The sequence below is a fragment of the Saimiri boliviensis genome, chromosome 20 (assembly GCF_048565385.1).
Source record: "Saimiri boliviensis isolate mSaiBol1 chromosome 20, mSaiBol1.pri, whole genome shotgun sequence".
NCBI lineage: Eukaryota > Metazoa > Chordata > Mammalia > Primates > Cebidae > Saimiri > Saimiri boliviensis.
The window spans coordinates 41011405-41037171 of record NC_133468.1 but is presented as its reverse complement, the minus strand read 5'-3'; the positions used below and the strand labels follow the sequence as shown (position 1 = coordinate 41037171).

General features: G+C 44.3%; 2 protein-coding genes across 11 annotated transcripts in view; one reads left to right on the top strand and one right to left on the bottom strand.

Moving 5' to 3' along the window:
- Nucleotides 1-13077, top strand: part of GUSB (glucuronidase beta) — a 31167-nt gene extending 18090 nt beyond the window's left edge. For 2 of the 9 annotated variants that reach the window (XM_039460326.2, XM_039460327.2), the window contains exons 11-13: nucleotides 1780-1915; nucleotides 5230-7400; nucleotides 8527-13077. In XM_039460326.2, coding sequence (XP_039316260.2) covers nucleotides 1780-1915; nucleotides 5230-5396 — 303 coding nt within the window. In that variant the 3' untranslated portion in view covers nucleotides 5397-7400; nucleotides 8527-13077. Of the gene's footprint in view, nucleotide 1; nucleotides 132-1734; nucleotides 1916-5229; nucleotides 7401-8526 lie in introns of those variants that run through there. The other 7 variants (XM_074390751.1, XM_074390752.1, XM_074390750.1 and 4 more) reach the window with 7 other exon arrangements.
- The window catches only part of VKORC1L1 (vitamin K epoxide reductase complex subunit 1 like 1), an 83857-nt gene continuing 68219 nt past the window's right edge, over nucleotides 10130-25767 (bottom strand). The window contains exons 2-3 of one of the 2 annotated variants that reach the window (XM_039460331.2): nucleotides 16008-16117; nucleotides 10556-10876 (exon numbers count right to left, since the gene is read on the bottom strand). In XM_039460331.2, coding sequence (XP_039316265.1) covers nucleotides 10650-10876; nucleotides 16008-16117 — 337 coding nt within the window. In that variant the 3' untranslated portion in view covers nucleotides 10556-10649. Of the gene's footprint in view, nucleotides 10877-16007; nucleotides 16118-25767 lie in introns of both variants that reach the window. The other variant, XM_074390755.1, reaches the window with a different exon arrangement.

Genomic DNA, 25767 nt, shown 5'->3' with positions numbered 1-25767 from the left:
GGGCACAGCCACCCACAGTGGACTGCACTGTTCTGTTTGCACCCTTCAATTAATCATGCTTACTTCTGCAAACTAGTCAAGTAGGGGAAGTGGCTCATGGATATACACGCTTGCTCATCCTCCTTGAAAAGGTAACCAGCTCTGAATCCTTTTCTTTTTGAGACGGAGTCTCGCTCTGTTGCCAGGCTGGAGTGCAGTGGTGTGATCTTGGCTCAATGCAAACTCTGCCTCAGTGATTCTCCTGCCTCAGCCTCCCAAGTAGCTGGGACTACAGGCGCACGCCATCACACCCAAATAACTTTTTGTATTTTTGGTAGAGAAAGGGTTTCACCATGTTGGCCAGGATGGTCTCAATCTCCTGACTTCATGATCTGCCTCCCAAAGTGCTGGGATTACAGGCGTGAGCCACTGCGCCTGGCCCAGCTCTGAATTTTTAAAGTCTTGAGAGGGTCTAGGTCAGCACTGATCCACTCTGTAGTGCTGGGCGTGGTGGCTCACACCGGGAATGCTAGCACTTGAGAGGCCGATGTCAGAGAATCTATTGAGCCCCAGGAGTTTGACACCAGTCTGTGTAACAGACCCCATCTCTACAAAAAATTTAAAATTAGTTGGGCATGGTTGTTCTTGCATGTAATCCCAGCTACTTGGGAGGCTGAGGTGGGAGGATTCTTTGAACCCAGTAGGTCAAGGCTGCAGTCAGCCGTGTTTGTACCATTGTACTCTCACCTGGGCGGCAGAGACTGCGTTTTTAAAAAAATGCTTGCAATGATGGAAATGTTCTATAGCTGCTCTGTCTGAAATGGTAGCTGTTAGCTACATGTGGCTATTGAGGACCTGATACATGACTAGGATGACTTAATTTAAAAATTTCTCTTTTTGAGACAGTCTCACTCTCGTACCCAGGCTGGAGTGCAGTGGCATAATCACAGCTCACTGACCTTCTGGGCTCAGGCGATCCTCCCTCTTCAGTCCCCCAAGTATCTGGAACCACAGGTGTGCACCATCACACCTGCTAATATTTTGATTTTTTAATAGAGACTGGGTCTCACTGTGTTGCCTAGGCTGGTTTTGAACTCCTGGGCTCAAGCAGTCCTCTGCCTCAACCTCCCAAAGTGCTGGGATTACAGACCTGAGCTACCATGCCCAGCCTTGTTTACTTTAATGTCATTTTACATGCGTACATGTAACCCAAGCTGGAGTGCAGTGCTGCAGACACAGCTCGTTGCAGCTTTGACCTCGAGGCTCAAGCAGTCCTCCCACCTCAGCCTCCCAAGTAGCTGGGACCACAGGTGTGTGCTGCCATGCTTGGCTACTTTTAAAGTTTTTTTGTAGGGATGGGGTCTTGCTGTGTTGCTCAGGCTGGTCTTGAACTCCGGAGCTCAAGCGTTTCTCCCTCCTCAGCCTCCCAGAGTGCTGGGATGACGGCCATCAGCCACCATGCCTGGCCCAAAGACGGATTTTTACCTCTAGTGTGGTTTAGCCTTAAGACTGTACCAGCAGATAGAGATGGAAAAGTAAGATGAAGAGAATAGCACATTAACGTTTATAAATAAAGCAGTTACTAATTAAGGTTTTTTTTTTTTTTTTTTTTAAACTTTTTTTATTCTGGGTTACATCATTCCCTGGCTGCCTTTACCCCAGCAGCAGTGAGTCCCGCAGTCACTAGAGCCCCCTGCGAGGACAGATATTTTGGTCACCATCAAGTGGATGTTTATTTTTATCTACCATTTCCAGTGCTGCCAGTTCTGACTCTTGGATTCTCTTTGCCGTGAATCCCAGGACCCACCTCTGATGTTCAGTGAAGAGTACCAGAAAGCGCTGCTGGAGCAGTACCATCTGGGTCTGGATGAAAAACGCGGAAAGTACGTGGTTGGAGAGCTCATCTGGAATTTTGCTGATTTCATGACTAACCAGAGTAAGTGGCAGTTTGGCTCATGGGATAATGTACCTGTCCTCATTTTTCCAGGTTGCCTTGCCAAATTCTGGACAGTCTGGTTGTAAGAGTACTGGAAATGCAGCAGGGGCGCTAGTTTAATCCACATAGGTTCGGGTGAGAGTTTCCTAGGAAAAGTCAGTTGTGCTTAGGCAGCAGGAAAGCAATCAGGCCCTGCTTCCCAAATAGGGTCAAAAAGCAAACAGGAGAGTCTGCTACAGTGAGACAGAAATGGCCAGCTTGCCTTTTTCTTGTTTGTTTCATAGTCAGGGAGGAAGGAAACACTGGGCCTCATGGACTTACTTCTGGGGTACACTCATTATTCCACAGTAGGGTGCGAAGCCTGCAAAGCGTAAGGTATTTCAGTCTGTTTTATGTTCTGTAAAAAGCAGGCTCATTGAATACAGGTGAGTTTCACCATGCCTTCAGTGTCTTCAGGCCAAGCATGGTGGCTCATGCCTGTAATCCCAGCACGTTGGGAGGCTAAGGCGGGAGGATCGCTTGAGGCCAGGAGTTCGAGACCTGCCTGTTTAGCATAGCAAGACCCCATCTCTTAACAACAAAAAAAAGCTAGACATGGTGGCGTCTGCCTATAGTCCCAGCTGCTTGGGAGGCTGAGGTGGACCGATCACCTGAGAGTAGGAGTTGGAGGCTGCAATGCGCTATGATTGCACCACTGCACGTCAGCCTGGGTGACAAAATGACTTGTGGTAAGAAATGAGCTATAGGCCTGCATGGTGGCTTATGCCTGTAATCCCAGCACTTTGGGAGGCCGAGGCGGGTGGATCACCTCAGATTGGGAGTTGGAGACCAGCCTGACCAACATGATGAAACCCCACCTCTACTAAAAATACAAAAATTAGCTGGTGTGCATACCTGTAATGCCAGCCACTTGGGAAGCTGAGGCAGGAGAACTGCTTGAACCTGGGAGACGGAGGTTGCAGTGAGCCGAGATCATGCCACTGTCCTCCTGCCTGGGCAATAGAGTAAGACAGAGTTTTCTCCCTCTTGTCGCCCAGGCTGGAGTGCAATGGTGCAGTCTTGGCTCACTGCAACCTCTGCCTCCCAGGTTCAAGCAGTTCTTCTCCCTCAGCCTCCCAAGTACCTGAGATTACAGGTGCCCACCACGACACCTGGCTAATGTTTTTTTTTTTTTTTTGAGACGGAGTTTCGCTCGTTACCCAGGCTGGAGTGCAATGGCGCGATCTCGGCTCACCGCAACCTCCGCCTCCTGGGCTCAGCCAATTCTCCTGCCTCAGCCTCCTGAGTAGCTGGGATTACAGGCACGTGCCACCATGCCCAGCTAATGTTTTGTATTTTTAGTAGAGACGGGGTTTCACCATGTTGACCAGGATGGTCTTGATCTCTCAACCTCGTGATCCACCCGCCTCGGCCTCCCAAAGTGCTGGGATTACAGGCTTGAGCCACCGCGCCCGGCCTAATGTTGTATTTTTAGTAGAGATGGGATTTCTCCATGTTGGCCAGGCTGGTCTTGAACTCCTGACCTCAGTGATGCACCTTGGCCTCCCAAAGTGCTGGGATTACAGACATGAGCCCACTGTACCCGGCCGCGACTCTGTCTTAAAAAAAGAAAAACGGGCTGCGTTATGTTGGGCAAAGTCCCCTAAGCTTTTCATAAGCCTGTCGAGTGGGGATAGTGCCACCGCCTGGTGGGTTACTGTGGGGCTGCATTTGCTGAAGTACTTGGCAGCGCCTGTGTCCACTCACGGAAGAAACAGTCCGGAACCTTTTGGTGGGAAAGGCCTCCTTTCCATTTAACATTTCCATTTAGTGGGGGTCTCAGCAGGGGTGGCGAGTGTCCTGGGAGCACAGCCCTGACAGGTTGTTGCCAGCTGTGCTCCCCACCAGCCTCAGCTTGGGCCGAATGACCACCAGTGGTGGGCACCCAAGCTGGGCGTTGGCCCCAGAGGATTTTGAACTTCATGAGTAGGTCCCATGTAGGCGCTTGTGGCTGGTCAGGGCCCTGGCTCCCACTAGGAGCTGTCTCTTCAGAGAAAGGCGCAAGCCTTTCAAGGGCAGCTGTCCCAGATACCCCCAGCCCTCTGCCTACCCACTTACCAGGCAGTTGGGTACCGAGCATGCAAACCTTATTTTGCAAGTAAAAGATAAACTTTGGGGATTTGTTTTTGTTTGTTTTTTAGAACAAGTCTCACAGTTTCCCAGGCTAGAGTGCAGTGGTGCCATCTAAGCTCACTGCAACCTTCACCTCCTGGGTTCAAGCGATTCTCGTGCCTCAGCCTCCCAAGTAGCTGAGACTACAGGTGCCCACCAGCACACCTAGCTGACCTTTTGTTTTTGGAGACAGAGTTTCACTCTGTCACCAAGCCCCAGGCTGGAGTACAGTGGCACAATCTTGGCTCACTGCACCCTCCTCCAGGGTTCAAGCAATTCTCCTGTCTCAGCCTCCCGAGTAGCTGGGACTACAGGCATGTGCCACCATGCCCAGCTAATTTTTGTATTTTTAGTAGACATGAGGTTTCACCATGTTGGCCAGGATGGTCTCAATCTCTTGACCTTGTGATACGCCCGTCTCGGCCTCCCAAAGTGCTGGGATTACAGGCTTGAGCCACTGCACCCAGATGACTTTTTGTATTTTTAGTAGAGACGGGGTTTCATCATACTGGCCAGGCTGGTCTCGAATTCCTGACCTCAGGTGATCCGCCTGCCTCAGCCTCCCAGAATGCTGGGATTACAGGCATGAGGCACCACACTTGGCCACTGGGTTTTCTTTTCTTTTTTTTTTTTTTCCATAACAGACTAGAAAACTAGAAAATAACACACCAGGGAACCTGGGTGTGTGTTTGTGCAGAGCAGTGGTATTTAAATATTTCAACCCATAAATTGTCACTTCAGAGCAAGCATCCCGAAAACTGTAAGAGGGCATTTGGCTGAGCGCCGTGGCTTGTGCTTATAATCCCAGCACTTCGGGAAGGCTGAGGAGGGCAGATTGCTTGGGCGCAGTAGCTTGAGACCAGCCTGGGCAACATGACGAGACCTTGACGTAACTTAAAAAGCCAGGCAGCCAGGCATGGTGGTGCATACCTGTAGTCCCAGCCACTTGAGAGGTTGAGGCAGAAGAATCGCCTGAGCCCAGAAGTCGAGGCTGCAGTGAGCTATGATTGTGTCACTGCACTCCAGCCTGGGTGACGGTGAGACCATCTCAAGAAGGAGAAAAATTTTATTTAGTGCCTACTTTGGCTCCCGTGTGGGTCTCACTTGACCCCTCAGAAGTTGTCTGAATCGCTTTGTGTCTGTCTGTTTTGTTTTTTTTTTAGCACCGCAGAGAGTGCTGGGGAATAAAAAGGGGATCTTCACTCGGCAGAGACAACCAAAAGCTGCAGCGTTCCTTCTGCGAGAGAGATACTGGAAGATCGCCAACGAAACCAGGTATCCCCATTCAGCGGCCAGGTCACAGTGTTTGGAAAACAGCCCGTTGATTTGAGCAAGAGCTGCCTCTCGGCTGACACCGCCCGTGTCCTTCCCCCCGAGTCACGGCGACTGCCGCAGCAGAACACGTGTCTCCTGGACTGTTCACGGCTGGCCAGAATGTTTCCGGCCTGGGTTTTGTGGTCCGTCCGTGCTAGCGGGGAACACGAGAGGTGGAAATACGAGATTTTCTAGTATGGAAATAAAGAGTTCACGTGAAAACGGCTCCTGAAAAGAATCTGAAATCATTTCTGTGCGTCGGGCTGTTTTCAGAGCCTTAACTATGTGGACTTTTGAGAAACTCCAACACCCACACCACGTTCAGAGCAGCTGGTTCCAGATGGCATCTGCAGGGACAGCCTCGTGGTGCTAGGGCCGCCGTGTTTGCGGCAAACCCGGCCAGCCTCGGAGTGAGTAGAAGACTTCACTGCTTGGGTGTCTGACTGCGCAGATGGGCTGCGTCCCACATGTACCCACAAGGTCACAGAAGTGCTGTCGTGCTGCGGTACCTCACGGGCTCTGTGCACCGCTTCGCACATAGGTAAGCAGAAGTCTAAACTGGAAGCTCAGAGGTGACCAGTTCTCCCAGGAGTGTTCTGATCTCAGCCGTAGTCAGGTCTTGACAGGAATGGACAGATGAGCATAAAAACACATTGGCCTTATCGTAACAGATGCCACTGAAGGTGGCAAGACCCTTTAAAACAGCTATGCCTACAAATCAGTATTCCATGCCTGTACACCCCGAAATGGCACCACCTGCCCCCTCCCAGAGCACAGTCCTTCCTTAAGGAATCGCTCCTCCCTGTCCTCCCAGGCAAGGTTAGGGCAAGGATGGTACATCAATTCTGATTTAAAGTGCAGTGCTTTGGAAAATATTCCTTTTGGTGTCCAATCAGTGAACCAATACGGTTCTTTTTATTCTTGTTTTTGAGACAGTCTTGCTCTGTCGTACAGGCTGGAGTGCGGTGATACAATCTTGACTCACAGCAACCTCCACCTCTGGGGTTCAAACAATTCTGCCGCCTCAGCCTCCCAAGTAGCTAGAACTACAAGCACCTGCCACCATGCCCTGCTACTTTTTTTTTTTTTGTATTTTTAGTAGAGATGGGGTTTTGCCATGTTGGCCAGGCTGGCCTCGAACTCCTGACCTCAAGTGATCATCCACCTCAGCCTCCCCAAGTGCTGGGATTACGGGCATGAGCCACCGCGCCTGGCCTCCAATAATGGTTCTTGCTTATACAATTTGATTTCCCCGTCTGTGGTTGAACCCCCTCTCTCCACACAGAACCCCCTTTTCAGCTTTCCTTTGCAAGCTCCATGAAACAAAGAATAAAGATAATTTAGCCTGATTTTATTAGGCATTATCAGTCCACTTTTTAAAAATGAGACTGTAGTCAGTTCCAATTAGGAATCTAGGGGTTCCTTTTTTTTTGTTTTCACCGAACTTCAGTTTTTCAAAGGAATCAAATTTTCTGTTCCAGTATGTCAAAGTATAATGGATAAAAGCTGGCAAACATTAAGAAAAATTAAACGTAATAAATGTTTTACAAATTAGGGCAGCCTATTTCACCGGTCTTAAGCTTGAGCACAGAACACACCTGTTGTATTTCCATGAAGTATGGCTCAGCTGAATTTCCAACGGATGTATCTTTCTTGCGGATGCCACCTTTTTAGAGGGTTATACATGGAGTATTCAAGGAAAGCTAAAGTTAAACTGGAAAAACGGTTCATTGAAACATTCTAAGTGTTCACAGAACTGTAGGTAGTGACACTTTCGTCATTAATTCTTGACAATCACAGAGATCATAAACCCACAGGAATTCCACGAACTAGCGGTCTGACTCTGAATCTTCTGCAAGTTACATATCACTTAAAAGAAAAAGAACCCTGTATACCTTAGAAATGAGGTTACAGCATGGACTTCAAGAATATAAGGCTCCAACTGAGTCTAAAAAGACTCAGCTTCTTTTCTGGAATGCAACCCTGCAGTTTAAGAAGAATGGCAGTACAACTTCCACAGGTAACTTCTACGTTTATTTTATACCAAAAAACTTATGTGCAACAAATAAACATTCTTACATATTTACATTCGGTTTTATTTACCAGTTAGCAAAACGGTGCCTTAAATCTCTGATAAAGAATACTTCTATCTAGATTATTAACGGGGAAGTCTGCCCAGTGAACTCCATTTTAAATGAATGTTTCCTCTGGAGCTTAAAGCACTAGTAATGAGTATTTTTGATGGAACATATTAGACAGATCATACACCTAATACTCAGGCCATGCTTAATAGAGTTTCTTAACAAAACATTTCACCTTTTCTGGACAAATTTGTAGTAAAAAGATGTTTAAGTAGCTGGGGCTGCCACACTTGCCCCTTTTGTTTGATGGCAGAAGGGTCGTTGTCACGATTAGAAATCGTGATGCTGCCTCAGGTGTCTGAGGTGTTTCCCCAACGCTTGTGTGTTGGAGGAAGGGAGACCGGAATTGCATACGAGGTCACGAGGTCTGTCTCCCAGACAGGCTTCCAGAAATCACAGTGGGTCTCCTTGTTGGCATCTGTCTAATACTGATTTTCAAGACAAGCTCTCCTGTCACTCTTGGTAGCAATCTAAATTATGAAGTAATTGCTGAAGATAACTACTTTTGCAAACAGTCTTTTTAAAAACTAAATGAAAAACAAAAGTCAACAGTTTTTGTTTTTTTTTTTTTGAGACGTTTTGCTTGTTGCCCAGGCTGGAGCGCAGTGGTGCAATCTCTGCTCACTGCAACCTCCGCTTTACACTGCTGGCCAGCTGCAGCATTTAAATATTCAGTCTAAAACAGGCACGACAATCTTATAAGCTTGTAAGGTCGGTCACTCCCGCCTTCCGGGCAGAACAGAAAGTACAGAAAGGAACCCAAACTCTCTCCAGGGCAAAAAACACCCAATTAACACCCACCAGGGTTCTGCTGCTCACTGAGATACGGGCTGTTATTACAGGCAGCACGTGTTCCTCTCTCAGTGAGAAAAAATGGTGTTTATTCGACTGGGCCATAGGAGTGTGGCAGAAACTTTTATACAACTGAAATAGTGGTTTCCCCAGGGCTTAGGAAAGCAAAGAAAAACTGGAAGGGTCTGGCTGACCATTTTTCTGTTTTCTCAGGTAGGTAAGAGTTGAAGACATTTGCAAGAATGCAACGTCAAGACAAGCTTTAACTATACTTTGCTGATTGATACAAACTAGGATGAAGATCCACTGGCTATTGGGACGTGAGGAACTTGCTTAGCGTAACTGGTGTAACATATACCACAGTTTGAACCATGAAGCCACTTCCACTGTAGCTCAGACAGAAGAACCAGGGGACCGCCCTAGGGGAGCTGGATGCGCCCCCAAGATGGCCTCAAACGCGAGGCTTCCTTCTCCACAGACACCAGACAGCCAGTCAGTGCTTTCTAGAGTTCTTTCACTACTTCCGAACACAACAACAGTACATACAGACTCGAACGGCCATTGAAAGATTCACATTCGTGGGAAAACACAAGCCTTGATGAATCTTGAGTTAAGCTATCTTTTAAGGAACTGGTTAAAACTGGTGAAAAATTCATTACAATTCGGACTTGATACTTGCCTTGGACCAAAAGACCTGTGTTGCGGCCATTAAATAGTTAAGTTGGAAACCACTGAATTGTTGCTGACTACACATTTTAGTTCACAGAACAGCGTCTGTTCCCTCCCTTCAAAGAGAAGGCAAATAAAGCACTCCAGAGGTACCAGCCTCATTGACTATTTTTAACATAAAACGATTAATCACACTGGAAGCAAAACATTGCTGCTGCTTCTCAACCAGAGGAGTAAAATGATCACACAGGACCCTTCTGCAGAGTGCGAGTTTTCTACCTGACGGCAAAGGAAGGAAGGACACTTCTGCCCAAGGTCAACACACAAAGTATTTGGTTTGAGATTTAAGACAGAAGGCACTTTTAACATTCTGACATCAGATGTTAACCACAGAAACGTCCTGTCACACTGTCATTTGGGCTTACTCGAATCCCCTTTCCAAACTCTTCTTACTGCATGCGTGTCGTTATGAGAGCAGCGGCGACGTGACTGTATTTCGCCTTGAGATGTGTCTACCTGTTGCTGTTCCCCCGATGACGCAGACTGCGCAGCGTGTCAGCCCTGAAGGTCACAAATCCAGGATTTCACTCCAAAAAAAATTAGACATCCAAGTGGTTAGTGCAGAGAAACAATTAGCAAGAACACTGGCTCCCACTCTGGAGCAACGGGGCTTACGCTGGTCATTTCCGTCACAATACTGTTTGGTTGACTGGCACCAATATTAAGGAAAAATTATCTGTGTGAAAATTCAATTGGTGGAAGAAACTTTACCTAAAAATGCCATGTTTATATTTCCAGCTTTTCTCCAAAGAAAAATACCCGTCTTCCCATCCTAGTGTCCTCCAGGCCTCGGACTTATTCTGTAAGGTTAACAATTGCTCCAGTTTTACAACCAGACACAAATCTGACTTGAACGTTCCACTTCAATTTCTTCCTTTCAGAAAGTGGGAGATGAAAGGGAACCAACCACCCTATTATTTTTTTTTTTTTGCCCTATAATTTTTGTGATCAATGCTGCCCCCACGGCTGCCAGCACTTCACTCCAGATGCTGTGCATGGGCTATTCTCACTACCTCCTCAGTCCACGCTGAGCCGACAGTTCTTCAGTGCTAACTCCAACTAAACTGTACAGTAAGCTCTGCAGGGATGAATCCAATATTTCTACTTTTATTTACAAATATCACATAAATGGATTCTAGTTGAATCTACATGTTTAAATCCATCAGCTAAAAACATATTACATATTGTAAACATGGCAATATTTAATACAGTATCTATTCTAAAATATTTTCATGTCATGATCACATTTGTTATACCTGAAATTGAATTTATACACTTTAAGGAATGACTAGCAATGGTTGCTCACTTTACAACTGAGGGAAGGGGGCTCGGGCTACATTTTATCATTTCAAAAACATCTTCAAAGTCAAGTTAAAGCTTGTCTTTGATTGGCTTGGCGTATCCTTGTTGTATCCGTATTTAAAATGAAGATTGACACAAAAAATAGCGAGGGCCCGTTCTAATTTACAGGATTTTTAAAAACCAGTTTAAGATTCTTAGGGAAAGTGTTGTGAAGAATTAAAAAAAAAAAAAAAAAAAAAAAAACTGCTGCAAAATAAACGTAATGGAAAAGGGACTTGGGACTGCAGGGAAGAGTCTGTGGCGCATCAGTCCTGCTTGGGCTGCAGCTGCCGTTTCCAGGCTTCGTTCAAGTAAACCAGTCGTTTGTAATTGATGATGAGAAGAACGAAGTTCAGCACGTACGTGAAGACACAGATGATGCAGAACTCCTTCAGCACAAAGTACAGAATGTAGGCCAGGTACAGGGACCCCACGACCGACATGATGGAGGACGTCATGAGGATCAAAGCCGCGACGGCACTTGCTGTCATGCCTGCAAGAGAGGAGACGCGGGCTCCATCAGCCCTGGACCCCCAGACGGGGGCTTTCTGAGTGACAAGGCCTGACACTGTGTAATGTGTTGCAGTGTTTGAAGACTGATCTTCCTGCCAAACTCTGAAAACTGAGAACAGAAATACTGGTCTGTTTTGTTAAAATTATACAGGTTGACTCTGCAGATCAAATGCCAGTTTGTCTGTTTTAGAGATGGAGTCTCACTCTGTTGCCCAGGCTGGATAATCTCAGCTCGCTGCAACCTCTACCTCTTGGGTTTAGGCAATTTTCCTGCCTCAGCCTCTTGAATAGCTGGGATCACAGGCATGTACCACTGTGCCTGGCTAACTTCTGTATTTTTAATAGAGACAGGCTTTCTCCCTGTTGGCCAGGCTGGTCTCAAACTCCTGACCTCAGGTGATGCCCCCACCTCAGCCTCCCAAAATACTGGGATTACCGACATGAGCCCACTGTGCTCAGCCAAATGCCAGTTTTATAGCTGCAATGTTTGATTTCTCAATCTTTCAGGTGAAATATTACTTATTTCAGAAACTGCCCTTAGTTGAAAATACGCACACATAGAAAACATGCACTCTCACAATCACATGAAGCAATGAAGCTGACTTGTGACATCAACAGCCCCGAGTCCCTAAATGAACAAAGGGACCTGAGGACCACAGCCTTTTTCTTCTGAGCTGCACATAGGTGGTGAGAACATCTGTGGAAAAGTAAAATTTGCTTTTCCATGTTTAGATCAAATTGATGAAAAATCCACAATGAGAGGTGACTATACCAACAAGCTGCTGAACAGAGAAAAAGAGTATCTTGATAAACATTTCAGGAAGAGGTCACCCTGGTGGATAAGGGAAACCACCTTTAGCCCAATGGCTGCATGTGGGTCAAACCTGATCAGAAAAATAGTGGGTAAGTGTGCTAAGCCAGGGCTCTCAAGAAAAAAAGGCACCTGAGGCCAGGTGCGGTGGCTCACGCCTGTAATCCCAACACTTTGGGAGGCCAAGGCAGGCAGATCACTTCAGGTCAGGAGTTCAAGACCAGCCTCGCCAACATGGTGAAACCCGTCTCTATTAAAAAATAAAAATAAATAAATAAATAAATAGATCACGCCACTGCACTCCAGCCTGAGTGAAAGAGTCAGACTCTGTGTCCAAAACAAACAACAAAAAAAGGCACCTGAATTCTGGACTCTATCTTCACATGTATTGTTTTAAACTCCCTACAGCCAACAGCATGGAGAATATGTGCATTTATTTTCAAGGACAGAGAAGGCAGAGCATGTTAAACTACCCTCCTACCCAGCGACTCATGGGTAAGGATAACAGAAACAGGAAAAAGAATAACAGGTGCAAGTTTAAAGAAGTCAATCAAAGGGCTGAAATCCTGGTGCCTGTTGGCAACAGGAAGACGCCTGTGGACTGGCTGCAGCACAGCCAAGGGACTGGATGCTTTCCTGGCGCATCAAGACTAAGCTGCTGCTGAATTACTTATCGCAGGACTAGCAAATCTGGCCAGCTACCTGCTTTTGTAAATAAAGTTTTACTGGCACCCAGCCACACTCACTCATTTAAGTAATGTCTGTGACTGCTTCCACACTAGAAGGAAGGGCTGAGTGGCTGCGGTAGCTGGCAAAGCCTAAACTACTTTCTGCCAGGCCCTTTATGGAAAAAGTTTGCTGACTTCACTTATGCTAAACAACTAACATTTCAAAAATTAATGCGGTCACAATTTTATCTAAGAAACTGAATTTCAAAATGATATGGGCAAGTTTATTTCTTCCTCCATACCTCTCTTTTCTCAACTGTAAAACTGGGATAACAGTCATGCCTACTTCCCAAGACTGCTGGACAATTAAATAAGCTAGATAATGCAGGATTAAAGGAGCTAATATAAAGCACTTAGAATGCTCTGTAAATACCAGCTATCCATTAAATACTGTTGTCATGCAACTAGGTACTTGTGGCTCGGGGTAAAATTCCCTGTGGAATTCACAATATGCTGTAACTCTAAATAAGTGATGGTACAATTATGCATGGATTATTCTGCAGCTGTAAAAAAGAATGAAGACATTTAATGTACTGATACGGAAAGATTACCACATATCCATCAAGCAAAAAAAAGAAATGCAAGCTGCAGAACAGTGGATATAGCATTTGCCTTTTATATTTTAAAAAGGAGAAAAATTAAGATTGTGTATTTGTATTTTCTTATATATGCATAAATAAATCCTAAACAGTAACAAGCTACCAGTAGGGGCTGAGTAGCAGTGGAAACTGGGTAAAAAGGGAAGTGAGACAGATTTTTCATTGTGTAACATTATATATATATATATATATTTTCAAGATGGAGTCTCCCTCGGTTGACTAAGCTAAAGGGTAATTAATGGCTCGATCTCAGTTCACTGTAACCTCTACCTCCTGGGTTCGAGCAATTCTCCTGCCTCAGCCTCCCGAGTAGCTGGGATTACAGATGTGTGCCACCACACCCGACTAATTTTTTTTATTTTTAGTGGAGATAGAGTTTCACCATGTTGGCCAGGCTAGTCTGGAACTCCTGACCTCAGGTGATCCGCCTGTCTTGGCCTCCCAAAGTGCTAGAATCCACCGCACCTGGACATTCTTTTAAACTTTTGAACCACGTGAATGGATTATCTATGAAAATAATTACATTTAAAATGTTGTATCTCAAACAGCTTAGAAGGGAGTACAGACGCCATGCTCTGGAAACTGTTATGTTAGTTTGAATGTGTCTCCGAAGAAGGAAGGCAGCAACGTTAAAAAGGCCCGTGAAGTGTCTAAATGCAAGTCAAAAAATGCGGATGAAAAAACATCTGATACATGTGATTTAAAATCTGTACACACCATGACATGAAATTAATGGCATAAACAGAAATTTGGCTGTCACGCCTCTGTCTTCAAAAGTTACTGTAGTCGCCGGGCACGGTGGCTCAAGCCTGTAATCCCAGCACTTTGGGAGGCCGAGGCGGGTGGATCACGAGGTCGAGAGATCGAGACCAACCTGGTCAACATGATGAAACCCCGTCTCTACTAAAAATACAAAACATTAGCTGGGCATGGTGGCGCGTGCCTGTCATCCCAGCTACTCAGGAGGCTGAGGCAGGAGAATTGCCTGAACCCAGGAGGCGGAGGTTGCGGTGAGCCGAGATCGCGCCATTGCACTCCAGCCTGGGTAACAAGAGCGAAACACCGTCTCAAAAAAAAAAAAAAAAAAGTTACTGTAGTCAAAGACTTTTCTGAGGTTCTTTTCTCTCAGGAGAGAATGCCTTGCATTTTTGGGCTTATGCTTCATATTCTTCTCTAGAAACCAACACGATGGAGACATACAGAATACAAAGCGACATTTCTCCTCCTCCCCAGCCACCAGACCCTTTTCTATGCATTTAAATGCATGCATACTATTATACCACAATTTGCTTTGTTCACCAAATAGTGTCTTTATCTTTCTAGGATATAAATATAGATCTTCCTTTTCTTTTAATGGCAACATAGTATTTCATAGTATTGTCTAATTTATTCAATCATTACCTATTTCTAAGCTACTTCAACTTTTTTTTTGGCTATTTTAGACTGTACTGCTATAAATATCTTTGTGCACACATCTTTGTACTTCTGCAAGATATGGAACTGGGCAAACTTGATAGAACTACTGAGAAGAATTTGATTTACAATTTGCCTCATAACAAATCAATTTCAGATAGACAAGTTCCATGTATTTTTAATGAACCAAATCAGAAGAGCTGACATAATGAAATAAATAAAATATTAACAATTAAAATACAAAGGCATTCGTATGCAACAAGATTTTTAAAAAGCAGAAAAATAAAACGCAAAGGCAAAAATGAATAGATTTAACTCAAAAAGTATAAAAACTTAATACAAATTCATAACAACAAAAGGGATAAAGAATGCATAACATGTTTCTAATACATATGAAAATGTACTATTATCAGGATCTCAATAAGTAAATGGGCAATACAAGGAAATTAGAGTAAAATTTAAAGTAACAGGTACTACTGTGTAACTATTAGCAATTTTTCCAGGTGAAGATTATCATTACAGTTAAAAAATAAATTTTACAAAATACTTTTTAAAAACGAAGACTGCTGGAGCTTCAGGAAAACCAGAGAAGTGAGGGAAAAGCAATGTGGTAACACTGGTTAAAATTGAAAATATCTGTGTTTTTTGATCCTATGCCTAGAAATTTATTTTGTGGAGACAATTCAAAGCAGAAAGGAGGAGGAGGTCTTTAAACAAGTTGATCACTGCAGCATTATTTAGAAGCAAAAAGTGGGAAACCTAGATGTTAACAATAACATCTTAGGATAAGTAACACTGTTGCTTATCTTAGGATAAGTAACACTATGTTGAAACACAGTTCACATAAAATTATTATTAGTTTTTGACACAGGGTCTTGCTCTGTCCCCCAAGCTGGAGTGCAGTGGTGTGATCTTGTCTCCCTGCAACCTCCACCTTTTGGGGTCAAGCGATTCTCTCACCTCAGCCTCTCAAGTAGCTGGGATTACAGGCATGTAGCCAGCCACCGTGCCTGGCTAATTTTTGCATTTTCTGTAGAGACGGTCTCTCACCATGTTGCCCAGGCTTGTCTCAAACTCCTGGGCTCAAGTGATCTGCCCTTCTCAGCCTCCCAAAGTGCTGGGATTACGGGCGTGAGCCACCGTGCCCGGCCCAAAATTATTTGTAAAAGCAGAAGACAATAGAAATAGTGGATATGTAAAGGTGATGGGATTATGAATATGGTTTCTTGTTAATGTTTCCTTAATATATGATGTTTTTAAAAGGCTACAGAGTCTTTACGGAAAAACTTTACAGGGAAGATGGGAGTGATCATTACTTTGAATGGGACTGGTTTCTGGACATCATGAGATGCTGCTCTCCATGATTAAACAGCAATTGACATCAAGTTCAACATTAATGTAATAAAAATCTTTGTGAATCAAGTTTTCATAACACAAAAATGTTGTACACACTACTATAAATAACACATGCTTTCATTTAACATCAAGACACTTCAGGGTAAAGACACAAAGTTCTAAATGGATGATAAAAAACTTATTTTGGTATTGATACATACTTACCAAGTAATAACTGTAGTATATAAAATATAAGTCCAAAGACACTGTTTGGCTGGTTTAATACACCATCCTTTCCAAAAATGGAACCCAAAAGACCAAATCCTCGACCCCATCTGTAAAATAAGGAAAACCAATAACCCTATATTTGAATTTTCCTATTTAAAAAATGTAAAATTATTTGAGAATGTTATCCAATTCTAAAATCAACTAAGTTGCCAAATGTCTTAAATGTCCTGTGTGGAAAGAGTGATTTACCCCAAAGAGGGAGGCCAGTCACTAGATTCTGATTAAAAATAACGCTCTAAAATGAACATACCTAAAAATGCCAGTATACCCATCTGATTCTCTTAGTTGCCAATTTCTCTATATTCCCTTCTCCAAAGGGTAGGGCAAAGTATTCTTTTTCCAGTGACATTAGTATTTGCAGAAGGAGATCTCTCTATGCTTAGCCAGGGTCTCTTAACAGTGGACCACTGACATTTTGGACTAGATAATTCTTTGTGCTGGGGGTGTCCTGTGCATTACATAACTAACAGTATCCCTGGCCTTCAACCCAGGTGTAACTACCAAAAACAGTCACAGTCATTGCCAAATGTCCTCTGGGACACAATGGCCCCCAGCTAAAGTCATAGATTAAGCTGTGCTATTTATTCACTCAAAGAATGTAGATTAAAAAGTTGTTTCTTCACAAATTTCACCAGGATATTCATTAAGAAATATCCTGGGAATGTATTTTTTAAATGTAGGGCTAGGTGTGGTGGCTCATGCCTGTAAACCCAGCACTTTGGGAGGCCGAGATGGGTGGACCACCTGAGGTCAAGAGTTTGAGACCAGCCCGGCTAACGAGGTGAGACCCCATCTCTACTCAAAATACAAAAAATCAGCTGGGCGTGATGGCGGGCGCCTATAATCCCAGCTACTTGGGAGGCTGAGGCAGGAGAACCACCTGAACCCAGGATGTGGAGGTTGCAGTGAGCCGAGATCGTGCCACTGCACCGCAGCCTTGGCAAGAGCAAAACTCCTTAAAAAAAAAGTAGGATAATATCAGAAACTGTAGGTCTTTCCTGGAATCCTATCTCAGAAGTAAATACCTGGATATATTATATGTCCTAACAGTTTTTATTTGCAATTAACTTTAAATCTTGCATTTTTAAAACAATTTTTTTCTAAATTGTTAATACTGATTTGATAAAACTTGATACAAGTATCAAACTAACATTCACTTAGAATAAAAAACCTTTGAAGATAATGTTTCAACTATGGATAGAACAAGAGTGCTTCCTAAATACTAAAACAAATAACCAGTTGTGGGGTTAAAAGTCAGTAGAGAAACACTCTAAATAAAATCTAAACTTTGGTTCTGAAGACAATCTGCCCCCAAACAAGGATAAATAAGCTATTGGCACAATAGTTTAACAGCACTCAAGGACCAAGATACAGAGTAAAACCCCTTCATAACGATGATGTTGGGAGATAAAAATGACCCCGATTTTACAAGCAAGTAAAAGCCATGAGGATTTTTATTGTACAATTTCTTTTTTTTTTTTTTTGGAGACAGGATCTTCCGCTGTTGCCCAGGCTGGAGTATAGTCGGAATCATGACTCGCTGCAGCCTCGATCTCTTGGGCTCAAGGGATCCTCCTGCCTCAGCCTCTGAGAGTAGCTGAGACTATGACACTCAGCTTTTTTTGCTTGTTTGTTTGTTTTGTATTTTTTGTAGCATTGGGGCTTTGCCAAGTGCCCAGGCTGGTCTCGAACTAATGGTCTCAAGCAATCTTCCCACCTTGGCCTCCCAAAGTGCTGGGATTACAGGCTGAGCTACGACACCCAGCCTTCAGTTACACATTCCAAATAATATAAAATAATTTCCATTATACTCATTTATTCTTTCACTCATCTAAATACTTATTGAGCACATACTATGTGCACTGGGGCTAAGGGTTGGGGATCCAGAAGTGAACGAGCAAGACAAGGTGCTGCCCTTGAGGAGCTTAAATTCTATTTAGGGAAGAGAAGACAAACAGGTAAGCAAATGACCAAGTTACCTGCAGAAATGGACACAGCTTGTAACAGATACAGGAAATTAGAAGGGGTAACTCTAGATTAGTGCTTCTGGAATTTTAAAAGCGCAATCACTTCGGGGGCTGGTGAAAATGTAGCTTTTCTTTAAGTGGTGTGTGGTGGGGGGGCCTAAGATTCTGCAGTTCCAAAGAAAGCATAACACAACACAAAACACATGCAGGCAATACTGATGCTTCTGGTCTGAGGACCACACTTGGAGATCCACTGTGGACAGAGAAGGGGTGCAGGAAGCTCCTCTATCTGGACAGCCAGAAAGGGGCTTTCCCAGGAATTAAATTCTGAAGAAGTTCTGAGTGATGGGAAGCAGCTACCTCATGAGCAATGAATGGCAAGTCAGAGGCCTTGAGGCAGGACTGAGCTGTGCGTGTGCCATGGAGGCTGGGGCGTGGTGACTGGCGAGGGTGACAGGAGAACTAGGCACAAGTCCAATCGTTGACATTATTTACGGCCTTGTGTGTAGCGAAGAGTTTGAATTTCATTCAAATTGCAATGAAAGACGTTTGGTAGTTTTCACGCTGGAGAGTGAGATATACTTATTTACCATCGCTCTTTGTTGCTTATAAGGAACAAACCGCTGGGGGCTGGAGTACAGACAGGGAGAAACTACATGCAATCAGACCTCTTAGCCCTACTCATCCCAAGCAGGAGTTCAAATGTAAATCACTGCCTTTGGCAATAGAAATGAGTGGCATACTGCCAAAATTATCATGGCTAAACAGATGTTTCACATATTCAAAGCATTGGTCTATGCCTGATTATTCATGTAAGATCACATGGGTATTTTCCTTGCAAACAATGTAATCCACAAAGGAAGATATTATCAAAGTTATACATGCATAAGGTTTCAAAATAAGGTAACAGCAAAGCCTTCTAATACAGAGATGTTCCTTCCTCCAGCCCTCCCCAAGCGCCATTCTCATCCCCAGAGGCATCCACTCTGATGACTGTTAACTGTTTTCACTCTTATTTAACTCGACATTTTTTCTTTTTCTTTTTCTTTTTCTTTTTTTTTTTTTTTAATAAATAAGATGGGGTTTCACCATGATGGCCAGGCTGGTCTTGAACTCTTGACCTCAGGTGATCCACCCACCTCAGCCTCCCAAAGTGCTAGGATTACAGGCGTGAGCCACCGTGCCCGGGCTTAACTCCACATTTCTAAAAATATGTTTACATTGCTATTTCCTTTTTTTTTTTTTTTTTCCCTTTTTGAGACATTCCAGCTCTCTTGCCCAGGCTGGAGTGCAGTGGCACAATCTCAGCTCAATGCAACATTTGCTTCCTGGGTACAAGCAATTCTCCTGCCTCAGCCTTCTGAGTAGATAGAATTACAGGCATCACCACCACACCCCGCTCATATTTGTATTTTTTGTAGAGATGGGGTTTCACCATGTTGCCAAGCTGGTTCGAACTCCTGACCTCAGGTAATCAGTCTGCCTCCACGCCTGGCCCTAAATATTATCTCTTAACTTTCTAATATGGTAAGGCAGAATATTGTGGGTTTTTTTTCTGAGACGGTCTCACTCTGTTAATCATGTTGGAGTACAGTGGTGTGGTCTGGGCTCACTGCAACCTATACCTCCCAGTCTCAAGCAATTTTCCCTCCTCAGCCTCTTGAGTAGCTGGGAAACCACAGGCAAACACCACCATGCCTGGCTAATTTTTGTATTTTTGGTAGAGATGGGGTTTCACCATGTTGCCCACGCTGGTCTTGAACTCCTGAGCTCAGGCAACTCACCTGTCTTAGCCTCTCCAAATGCTGGGATTACAGGAATGAGTTACTGTGGCCAGCCAAATACTGCTTTTTTTTTTTTTTTTAAGTTTAGTATATAATAAAAAACTTCAAATGCATATACACAAAGTGAACAGAAGAGTGTAATAAACACCCATTTATTGTTTTGGTATGGTGAAGAGAAACGGTATTACAAAAACAACAAAAACCCCATGTACCCATCGCCCAGCTTCAATCATTATGCCTTTCTTGTTTCATCTCCACCTCTATATACTTATCGCTTGAGAGTTACTTTTAGTTCTTTAATTTTTAATTTTTTTTTTTTTTTGAGATGGAGTTTCGCTCTTATTACCCAGGCTGGAGTGCAATGGCACGATTTCGGCTCACCGCAACCTCTGCCCCCTGGGTTCAGGCAATTCTCCTGCCTCAGCCTCCTGAGTAGCTGGGATTACAGGCACGCGCCACCATGCCCAGCTAATTTTTTTGTATTTTCTTTAGTAGAGACGGGGTTTCACCATGTTGACCAGGATGGTCTCGATCTCTTGACCTCATGATCCACCCGCCTCGGCCTCCCAAAGTGCTGGGATTACAGGCTTGAGCCACTGCGCCTGGCCAATTTTTTTTTTTTTTTTTTTTTGAGACGGAGGCTTGCTCTGTTGCCCAGGCCAGAGTGCAGTGGTGCTATCTCAGCTCACTGAAACCTCTTCCTCCCGGGTTCAAGTGATTCTCCTATCTCAGCCTCCCGAACAGCTGGGATCATAGGCGCCCACCACCATGCTGGGCTAATTTTTTGTATTTTTGGTAGAGATGCAGTTTCATCATGTTGCCTAGGCTGGTCTCGAACTCCTGAGCTCAGGAGATTCACCCACCTTGGCTTCCCCCAGTGCTGGGATTATAGGCGTGAGTTACTGTACCTGGCTATATATTGCCTTTTTTAAAAAGTTTATTTTGTAAGAGAAAACTTCAAATGCATATACAGAAAGCGAGCAGAAGAGCATAATAAACACCCATTTACTGTTTTGCTGTGGTAAAGAAAACCCAAATAAAAACAAAACACACACACCAAAGAAACCCCCACATACCCATCACCCAGCTTCAATAATTATGCCTTTCTTGTTGTATCTCCACCTCTACATGCTCATCACTTGAGAATTAATTTTAGTTCTTTTATTTAATTTTATTTTTTGAGATGGAGTCCTGCTCTATTGCACAGGCTGGAGTGCAGAGGCACGATCTCGGCTCCCTGCAACCTCCTCCACCTCCTGAATTCAAGTGATTCTCCTGCCTCAGCCTCCTGAGTAGCTGGGACCACAGGCATGTTCCACCGTATCTGGCTAATTTTTTCTATTTTTAGACTTCAACTGATCCACCCACTCTGGCCTCCGAAAGTGCTGGGATTACAGGTACAAGCCACCGTGCTCAGCCACAGGTTAAACTTCTGATTACCTTTACTTACTGATTTGTTACTGGTATTTTGGAAATCATTTGCCTTTTTTGATGTTTAAATTTTTGTTACAATGTGCAATTATCTTGCTTTTACCACTTTAAGAACAGCAACATTTACTCCTTAACACAATAATCTTAAAATTCTCTTTACTTTATACAATAAATAAGTAAATTTGTTTATTTATGAGACGAAATTTGGCTCCTGTTGCCCAGGCTGGAGTGCAATGGTACAATCTCAGCTCTTAAACTCCTGACCATTAAAAAGGGAGAATGGGCTGGGAGCAGTGGCTGACACCTGTAATCCCAGCACTTTGGGAGGCTGAGGCAGGTGCATCACCTGAGGTTGAGAGTTTGAGACCAGCCTGACCAACATGGAGAAACCCCATCTCTACTAAAAATACAAAATTAGCTAGGTATGGTGGCTCATACTTGTAACCCCAGCCATTTGGGAGGCTGAGGCAGGAGAACTGTATGAACCTGGAGGCAGAGGTTGCAGTGAGCCGAGATCTCGCCATTGCACTCTAGCCTGGACAGCAAGAGCAAAACTCCAGCAAAAAATAAAAAAGGGAGAATTGACAATGGAAAGCCTAAAATGGTGGGAGAAACATCTGCCAGGCTTAGAAGGGTGCATGTAAGATGTTCTGAGGAACTTAGTGGAAGATCTGTATACTTATTTGGTAAGTTGCTGTTTTGTTTTTATTATTTTCAGTGTTATTACAGTTATACATATATATAGTTGAAAAAATCACAAAGTGCTACAGGACTCAGAACACAAAGCAGCATTCCTCTGACCCCTGAGGAATCCTCAAAAGCAACTCATTTTTAGTGGTTTTTCTCAATATTTACTCACAAATTTCTTTTTACAAAAATGCCTTATTATTTTTACTTTCTTTCTTTCTTTCTTTTTTGAGACGGAGTTTCGCCCTTGTTACCCAGGCTGGAGTGCAATGGCATGATCTCGGCTCACCGCAACCTCCGCCTCCTGGGTTCAGGAAATTCTCCTGCCTCAGCCTCCTGAGTAGCTGGGATTACAGGCACGCGCCGCTATGCCCAGCTAATTTTTTGTATTTTTATAGTAGACACGGGGTTTCACCATGTTGACCAGGATGGTCTCGATCTCTCGACCTCGTGATCCATCCGCCTCGGCCTCCAAAAGTGCTGAAATTACAGGCTTGAGCCACCACGCCTGGCCTATTTTTACTTTTTAATTAAAAAAAAAATTTTTTTTTTCCTGCCGGGCGCGGTGGCTCAAGCCTGTAATCCCAGCACTTTGGGAGGCCGAGGCGGGTGGATCACGAGGTCGAGAGATCGAGACCATCCTGGTCAACATGGTGAAACCCCGTCTCTACTAAAAGTGCAAAAAATTAGCTGGGCATGGTGGCGCGTGCCTGTAATCCCAGCTACTCAGGAGGCTGAGGCAGGAGAATTGCCTGAGCCCAGGAGGCGGAGGTTGCGGTGAGCCAAGATCGCGCCATTGCACTCCAGCCTGGGTAACAAGAGCCAAACTCAGTCTCAAAAAAAAAAAAAAAAAAATTTTTTTTTTAAGAGATGAGGTCTCATTATGTTGGCCAGGCTAATCTTGAACTCCTGGGCTCAAGCAATCCTTCCACCTCAGCCTCCCAAAGTGCTGGGATTACAGGCATGAGCCACCAGGCCTGGCCACTTATTATTTTTTGATAACCTATCACTGTATGCTAAACTAGACTATGATTTGGTGGACTTTCACTTCCCTCTCCCCCTCCCAATTACACCAGAATTTGTACTTACATCAAAATTTTTGGTTTTATCAGTATATATTGTTTATATATACATGGTTGTCAGTATATTGTCCGACACAGATCCCAAAATGGTCCATCCTAACACAAGATTCTGTAGTGTGAATCAAGTCACAGGTGATGAGTAAACAGACACAACACCAGGTGGCATGGTCCAGACATAATTTTCCTGAGCACGTTAAAAGTGTGGTAGCTTGGCCGGGCGCGGTGGCTCAAGCCTGTAATCCCAGCACTTTGGGAGGCTGAGGCGGGTAGATCACGAGGTCGAGAGATCGAGACCATCCTGGTCAACCTGGTGAAACCCCGTCTCTACTAAAAATACGAAAAAATTAGCTGGGCATGGTGGCACGTGCCTGTAATCCCAGCTACTCAGGAGGCTGAGGCAGGAGAATTGCCTGAACCCAGGAGGCGGAGGTTGCGGTGAGCCGAGATCGCGCCATTGCACTCTAGCCTGGGTAACAAGAGCGAAACTCCGTCTCAAAAAAAAAAAAAAAAAAAAAAAAAGTGTGGTAGCTCACACCTGGAATCCCAGCACTTTGGGAGCCAAGACATGTGGATCGCAGGAGGTCAGGAGTTCGAGACCAGCCTGGCCAATGTGCAAACCCCTACCCCCACCCCCCCATTTCTACTCTCTACTACAAATACAAAAATTAGCTGGGCATGGTGGCACACACCTGTAATCCCAGCTACTCAGGAGGCTGAGGCAGAATAATCACTTGAACCTGGGAGGTGAAGGATGCCGTGAGGATGCAGTGAGCTGTCATCACACCACTGATTCCAGCCTGGGCAACAGAGTAAGACTCTGTCTCAAAAAAAAAAAAAAAGAAAGAAAGAAAAAGGAAAAGAAAAAGAAAAATTCAGCCTGTGATCCCAACACTTTGGGAGGCTGAGGTGGATGGCTCACCTGAGGTCAGGAGTTCAAGACCAGCCTGGTCAATATGGTGAAACCCCATCTCTACTAAAAATACAAAAATTAGGCTGGGCGTGGTGGCTCATGCCTGTAATCCCAGCAGTTTGGGAGGCCGAGGTGGGTGAATCACCTGAGAACAGGAGTTCGAGACCAGCCTGGCCAACATGGCGAAACCTCATCTCTACTAAAAATACAAAAATTAGCAAGGTGTGGTGGCGGGCACCTGTAATCTTAGCTATTTGGGAGGCTGAGATAGGAGAATCGCTTGAATCTGGCAGGCAGAGGTTGCAGTGAGCCAAGATTGCGCCACTGCACTCCAGCCTGGGCAGCAACAGTGAATCTCTGACTTAAAAAAGAAAAGAGGCTGGGCGCGGTGGCTCAAGCCTGTAATCCCAGCACTTTGGGAGGCCAAGGCGGGTGGATCACGAGGTCAAGAGATCTAGACCATCCTGGTCAACATGGTGAAACCCCGTCTCTACTAAAAAAATACAAAAAATTAGCTGGGCATGGTGGCGAGTGCCTGTAATCCCAGCTACTCAGGAGGCTGAGGCAGGAGAATTGCCTGAACCCAGGAGGCGGAGGTTGCAGTGAGCCGAGATTGCGCCATTGCACTCCAGCCTGAGTAATAAGAGTAAAACTCCGTCTCAAAAAAAAAAAAAAAAAAAGAAAAGAAAAGAAAAAAAAATTCAACAAGTCTTTAAACTCTGCCAGTGTTTTTACTAGGAATATCATGGCTTTCATCATCTGGTCACAAGGTTACCTGGGTTTTGAGTGGTCTGCCCTATTTCTGTCCCATAACTTCTGGTACTTTTAAAAAATGCTTTTTGTTGGCGCATCATTACATATCATAAAGTACAAGTGTATAAAGCTCAATGAATTTCTATGAGATTAACACACCCATGAGCCAGTAGCAGGATCCAGAAACACAGCAATACAGCTGGGCATGGTGACCACGCCTGTAATCCCAGCACTTTGGGAGGGCAAAGTGAGTGGATCAGTTGAGGCCAGGATTTTGAGACTAGCCTGGCCAGCATGGTGAAACCTGATCTTTACTAAGTATGTGGCACCCCACGCTTGTAGCCCCAGCTACTTGGGAGGCTGAGACAGAGAACCAGTTGAACTGGTGAGGTGGAGGTTGCAGTGAGCTGAGATCCATTGTGCCACTGCACTGCACTCCAGCCTGGGTGACAGAGCAAGACTGTCAAAAAAGAAAAAAAAAAAAAAAGAGAGAGAAAGAAAGAAAGAAAGACAGAAAGAAAGAAACAGAACAGTATCAGCACTTCAAAGGCACCCCACCCCATGCCCTTGTTCCAGTTACCTCTCCTACCCAGAAGACCACTCTTCTGGGGTTTTTCAAAAAAACATTATATTAAAACCATAATTTAACAAACAATATAGTAAATATAAAATAAGCAAACAAAAATAAAATATATTTAATAATGTATTTTTAAAAATTATTTTTTATAAAGCACATATCCTTATAGCCACCACCCACACTGAGAAACAGAACTCTGGCAGGACATGGCAGCTCATGCCTGTAATCCCGCACTTTGGGAGACCAGGAGTTCAAGACCAGCCCGGGCAGCATAATGAGACTCTGTCCCTACTTAAAACAAAACAAAACAAAACAAAAAAACCCACTTGTTAAGTGTGAAGGCATATGCCTGTAGTCCCAGCTACTCGGAAGGCTGATCACTTGAGCCCAGGAGCTTGAGGCTGCAAGCAGTGAGCTATGATTGCACCAGTGTACTCCAGGCTGGGTGACAGAGTGAGAACCTGTCTTAAAAAAGAAAATAAAACAAAAAGGAAAAAATAAAAAGA